This window comes from Lissotriton vulgaris, chromosome 11 (assembly GCF_964263255.1).
Source record: "Lissotriton vulgaris chromosome 11, aLisVul1.2, whole genome shotgun sequence".
Lineage (NCBI taxonomy): Eukaryota > Metazoa > Chordata > Amphibia > Caudata > Salamandridae > Lissotriton > Lissotriton vulgaris.
In genome coordinates this window covers 382,445,966-382,452,505 of record NC_141699.1, presented here as the reverse complement: position 1 = coordinate 382,452,505, position 6,540 = coordinate 382,445,966, and the positions used below count along the sequence as shown (strand labels likewise).

At 43.3% G+C, this 6,540-nt stretch overlaps 1 protein-coding gene across 1 annotated transcript in view; it reads left to right on the top strand.

Moving 5' to 3' along the window:
- Positions 1 to 316: 316 nt before the first annotated feature.
- The window catches only part of SFTPB (surfactant protein B), a 98,443-nt gene continuing 92,219 nt past the window's right edge, over positions 317 to 6,540 (top strand). The window contains exons 1-2 of the mRNA XM_086942479.1: positions 317 to 328; positions 778 to 981. Coding sequence (XP_086798605.1) covers positions 317 to 328; positions 778 to 981 — 216 coding nt within the window. The remainder of the gene's footprint in view (positions 329 to 777; positions 982 to 6,540) is intronic.

Genomic DNA, 6,540 nt, shown 5'->3' with positions numbered 1-6,540 from the left:
TTGTACTCTCTCTGTTCTGTCTCTGCATCTGGAAGGTTTGTACCGGTTTGTGTGTCATGGACAGGCACAGAGAGAGTGGGTAACTTGATGATGTTCTGTTTGTGCTGTGTGAGGGGAGCTTTCTATGCTGCTGCCATGCTGTGCACGGTCTGCGTGTGACTGAAGCTTGCACTGCTACTGTTTGTACTCTCTCTGTTCTGTCTCTGCATCTGGAAGGTTTGTACCGGTTTGTGTGTCATGGACAGGCACAGAGAGAGTGGGTAACTTGATGATGTTCTGTTTGTGCTGTGTGAGGGGAGCTTTCTATGCTGCTGCCATGCTGTGCACGGTCTGTGTGTGACTGAAGCTTGCACTGCTACTGTCTGCACTCTGTATGTTCTGTCTGCCAAGGGAAGTTCACACTGAGACGGGCACTGCAGTACCTCTTCTGTACGTGTTTATGGAGCTCACGGAACCCTTCTCACTACAGAAAAGCCAGCATTGATGGATTTGCCATAGCTTGTTTTCAAACTTCTTTACTAAGCACACTTCAAAAAGCGTAGACCTGCACAGCTCCTTTTCACAGACATCTATATTAATAACGAGCTTAGAAGCACAGTAAGCGCTATATAAATGCAATTACAATTACATCACTTAACAACCACAGGTCTTGGCTTATAGACAATTATTTCCGTCCATACAGTGGAATGTAAGGATGCAGCCGCACTGATGGGGGGTATCGGAGTGCACCTGCCCAAACACACAAGCACCGCGAAGCGTATCACTCAGCAGAATTAGCAAAATACATTCATTCGTCTACTCATCCCTTCTATCACTAATCCATACCTCTGCCTCCTAGCTGTGACCGGAAATGTCCTTCTTCAGGAAGAGTGTGGCCAAGGAGCGGAGTACTGGTGCCAGAACCTGGTGACCGCCATGAGATGTGGCGCGGTGGAGCACTGCGTGCAGGCCGGGTGGAACCTGCAGCAGCTGCGAGAGGAGGTGAGTATCCACCAGGCACTACCTGCTCGCTGAGTGAAAAGGGGGAGGTGAGTACTTTCTGACGATAACTAGTAGCAAATGTGAGAGGTGAGTACTATCTGAGTGGAACCGATAGGAAATGGGGGAGATGAGTACTAGTGAGTACTATCTTAGTGGAATCAGTAGCAAATGGGGGAGTGTGAGTACTAGCTAAATGGAATCAGTTGCAAATGGGGGAGGAGAGTTCCCGTGAGTACTAGCTGAGTGGAAGCAATAGCCAATGTGGGTGGTGAGTACATGTGAGTACTATCTCAAAAAAGAAGGAGCATCTCGCCTCAAAATCCCACCATGCAAGAAAAAACCATGGGTGGCACATCCTTCTCTGTTCAAGCAGCCAAACTATGGAACTCTTTAACCCCCAACATAAGGTCCACCGACAACAACCTTATCTTCAGAAAACTACTCAAGATTTGGCTCTTCCCCACATAAGCACCATATGCAAACAGAAATTTACAGCATATTCCTCTGTATATAAGCATTTGTTTTCCCTATAGATATGTACCTATCTTTGTGTATTACTTTGTAGAAACATGTAAAATAATTATGCTGTGAAGAGAAAAAGATAATAATAATAATAATAATAATAATAATAATAATAATAATAATAATAACAATAACAATAATAATAATAATAATAATAATAATAATAATAATAATAATAATAATAATAATAATAAATAAAAAACATATTTGGTCTACAGGTACATGCTTCCATTGTGCATCTATGTACCTTCCATCTACTTGGATCTGTGTGTCTGTTACTTTTCTTCTGAAAAAGCATATCCAATGACCTACCCTATTTCTCATCCTGTGTCTCTATCAATATCTTTAATCTACATATACTTACCTCCTTTATGTATCTACTAGCGGCCCGTCCCGACATTGTCCGGGTAAAAAAAGGCTAGGCAGCAATGGTTTTAGTATCATTGTACATTTGTCCCACATGATAAGAGACAGATTTTGAAGCAGTGTCCCCAAAGGTCCGTATTTCCGAATAGAGCATATTGAATCCCTTTCAAGGGAAACTGTTAGAGGCAGTTCAAAGGTAGAATGTGCTGTTTTCCCAGGTGTTAGCAAAGTGGCAGCTATTCCAGATGAAGCAACAGCTAGAGCCAAATTCCCAGAAGATCGAACTTTGGCAAGTATGAGGTTGATTAGGTAAGTCTTTCCTGTGCCACCGGGGGCGTCTATGAACAATAGTTTGCCTTGCTTCTTTTCAACACTATCAACTATGGTGTTGTAGGCGAGTTGTTGATCGGGAACTAAGTTAGGCAAGTGTTGAGCAAGGTAGTTATTTAGCTCTGGAATATTGTGTGCGGTAGCGATCTTGTGGTATCCAGTTAGGTTAGTTCGGACCGCTGGCGGCAGGCTGAAATCTTGTAACGACTTCTCGCTTAATAGATACAGCGAGTCTTCAATTTCTATAAGTCCTTGGTTTATGATTTCATTGTTGATAGCAGCCCGTGCCGACATTGTCCGGGTATGAATTGCTGCCGGCCAGTAGTATATTGTTTTGTAGGATTTCGTTTTGATAGCATTTCTTATCTGTGACAGGCCTGTGAAAGGCTCCGATTCACAGTGCACTGCTGATGCACTTAAGAGTGCGCGTTCAGTAGTGTGTGAACTCGAATTTCCCTACTTTATATTTCTTTGCAATATTATATAGCGCAAACTCGACAACATGGCATGAGCACAATTTACATTACAGAAGAACACATTAATTTGTGGTAGGCACGGGGAGACAAAGCGATTTGCCTGGAATCACAGGATGTTGAGCTGATGCCGAGATTCGAACGTAGCTCCCCAGCTCTAAAGTTCGCAATTCTAGAACTTGTGGCAGGAGGTGTGTCTAAAAGTGTATGTTGGTGCTGGCCATCAATGAGAGAGACCTATGCATTTTTCAAATGGGTGGTGAAAAAATATGAGTATGTTGCTGGAGATGTGGGCCGCCGTGCCACCAATGTACTTACCGGGGGAGGGTAAACACCGATTATTCCGCAACTTTCTTTCCGCATACCATCACTCCGCATGCTTTCATTACGAAAGTACCATGACTCCGCAATGCCATTATAACGCATGGCATTAAATTTTATATGCTTTTACTACGCATACATTTACAACGAAATTCGTTGTAAATGCATGAATGGTAAAAGCATGTTTTTTTAATGTTTGGATAAGGTAAGTATGGGTATAGGGGTATATGTTTTGGGGTACTGAGGTATATGTTTTGGGGTGTTTGGGTATTTTAAGGGTTCAGATATAGTTTTGGGTTATGGGGTACAGGGGTAGTTTTAGGGTTTAGGAATAGGTATGGGTTTTGGGGTACAGGGGTATTTTTAGAGTTCAGGGCTAGGTTTGGGTTTTGGGGTATAGGGGTATTTTTAGGGTTCAGGGGTAGGTTTGGGTTTTGGGGTACAGGGGTATTTTAAGGGTTCAGGGCTAGGTTTGGGTTTTGGGGTACAGGGGTATTTTTAGGGTTCAGGGCTAGGTTTGGGTTTTGGGGTACAGGGGTATTTTAAGGGTTCAGATATAGTTTTGGGTTTGGGGGTATAGGGGTATTTTTGGGGTATAGGGGTATTTTTAGGGTTCAGGGGTAGGTTTGGGTTTTGGGGTACAGGGGTATTTTTAGGGTTCAGGGCTAGGTTTGGGTTTTGGGGTACAGATGAATTTTAGGGTTTAGGGGTAGGTTTGGGTTTTGGGGTACAGGGGTATTTTTAGGGTTCAGGGCTAGGTTTGGGTTTTGGGGTTCAGGGGTAGGTTTGGGTTTTGGGGTACAGGGGTATTTTAAGGGTTCAGGGCTAGGTTTGGGTTTTGGGGTACAGGGATATTTTAGGGTTCAGGGGTAGGTTTGGGTTTGGGGTACAGTTGTATTTTTAGGGTTCAGGGCTAGGTTTGGGTTTTGGGGTATAGGGGTATTTTTAGGGTTCAGGGGTAGGGTTGGGTTGTGAGGTACAGGGGTATTTATTGGGTTCAGGGCTAGGTTTGGGTTTTGGGGTATAGGGGTATTTTTTAGGGTTTAGGGATAGGTTTGGGTTTTGGGGTACAGGGTATATTTATAGGGTTAAGATCGGTTAGTGTTTAACGGTGTTGGGGTATTTTAAGGAGTAAGGGTGGGTTATGATCATGGGGTGCAGGGGTATTTAAAGGGAGCAGGGTGGGATTAGCACACAATATGAGACATGGCATGAAGGGTGGAATGTACCACACGCCCCCAGTGATTGTCACGCCCCCCAGCACACGCCCACAGCACAACGCAGACACGCCCACAAGGGACTACTTTGCTGGCACGGTTCTTTTACCTTTTAAATGTATATGGTGGGCGTCTGTATAGCCTATGTCCTTTTGCTCCAACTGCCCTTTCCAACGCTGTATTGGGTGTTGTGATTGGTGCTGTGGTTCCTGAGATTACCCGCCTCAAAGGTTTGGGCTCTCTCTTTATATTATTAGTATGGATATACTTTCAATGTACTTATGGATCTATATATTTATCACTTTCTTCTATTAGCATTTCCAATGCACTACCCTATTTCTCAGCCAATATTTCGCTCAATATATCTTCTAGCCCAACCTTCTGACTCATCTTAAACTTTTTTCTATTACACCTTCCAATGCACTACCCTATCTCTCATCCTATACATCTATCAATATATCCTCTACATCCACTCTTCTCATTTATCCCAAACCTCATAACACTACTATGATCGCCAAAATAACCCTTTCTAGACTCTCTCCTACTCTACCCCTCCATGCATCATCTGACACCTCTTTATACTATATCGATCCCCTAAAACAAACCTTTCTAAACTCTACCCTCTGACTCCTCCTCTCCAAAACTCCTTTTTACTCATCCAAAAGCGTCCTCCTACTGCTAACACCTAAAAAATGTTTTTAAATCCTGCACTCTTTTATCCCTCCGCTATCCTTTTCAATCAAAATTAACAGACTAACATGTTCACTTCTCAAATTCCATATTCAACTATAATAATTTACTACCCAAATAACTGAATAACATATCCACTACTCAAATTACTTCATATTTATACTATACTAATTTTCAACACTAATTCTGTATGGGTTGCGAAGTGGCATGCTACTGGCCAGAAAAGCGCTTCAACACCCATCAGAGGTAACAAGTGCTATATGGAGGCAAATCTTTCTTCCCCTTTTATCCCTCCGCTATCCTTCTCACTCCAAGTAACTGACTAATATCCACCACTGAAATTACTTCATATTTCACCATATTAATTCACCACTAATCCTTTATGGGCTTCCTGAATAGCGTTCGTCAACAAGCGCCATATAAATACAAACCTTTGTCCTCCTCTATCCTTCTGCTATCATTCCATATCCAAATAACTGACTAACCTATCCACCACTTAAAATGTACTTGCATGTTACAATATACTAATTTAACACTAATCCTCTATGGGTCCCGAGAAGCGTGCTACTCATCGAAAAAGTGCGTCGACGCCTCGTCTGGGGTAGTAAGCGTTATATAAATGCAATTACAATACAATACAAACTGAGCAGAACCAACAGCAAATATGGGAGGTGAGCACCTGTGAGTACTATCTGAGGGAAACCAACAGCACATTTGGGAGGTGAGGACCCATGAGTACTATCTGAGTGGAACCCATAGCAAGTTTGGGAGGTGAGTACCTGTGAGTACTATCTGAGTGGAACCAACAGCACATTTGGGAGGTAAGTACTATCTGAGTGGAGCCAGTAGCTAATGGCGAGGTGAGGACCTGAGAGCACTAGCTGAGTGGAACTAGTAGCAAATAGGGGAGGTGAGTACCTGTGAGTACTACCTCTGCACACTCTGTACGTAATTAGAGATCGAGTGAAAACTTGCTCCAAAGGTCTTTACCAGCATGTGAGGAAGAGTTGGGAGCAGCGATTACCTCCGCTATGGGTCTCTGCGCAGTGTGTATTTAATTAGATGATGGGGAGTGAGTACCTCCTCTAAGGCTCTCTGCGCAGTCTATTTATTCAGATGATGGGGAGTGAATACCTCCTCTATGGGTCCTTGTGCAGTCAGTATTTAATCAGATAATGGGGAGTGAGTATCTCCTCTAAGGGTCTCTGCACAGTCTGTTTTTTTTCAGATGTTGGGGAGTGAGTACCTCCTCTAATGGTCTCTGCGCAGTCTGTATTTAATCAAATGATGGGGAGTGAGTACCTCCTCTAAGGGTCTCAGAGCTGTCTGTATTTAATCAGATGATGGGGAGTGAGTACCTCCTCTAAGGGTCTCAGAGCTGTCTGTATTTAATCAGATGATGGGGAGTGAGTACCTCCTCTAATGGTCTCTGCGCAGTCTGTATTTAATCAAATGATGGGGAGTGAGTACCTCCTCTAAGGGTCTCAGAGCTGTCTGTATTTAATCAGATGATGGGGAGTGAGTACCTCCTCTAAGGGTCTCAGAGCTGTCTGTATTTAATCAGATGATGGGGAGTGAGTACCTCCTCTAATGGTCTCTGCGCAGTCTGTATTTAATCAGATGATGGGGAGTGAGTACCT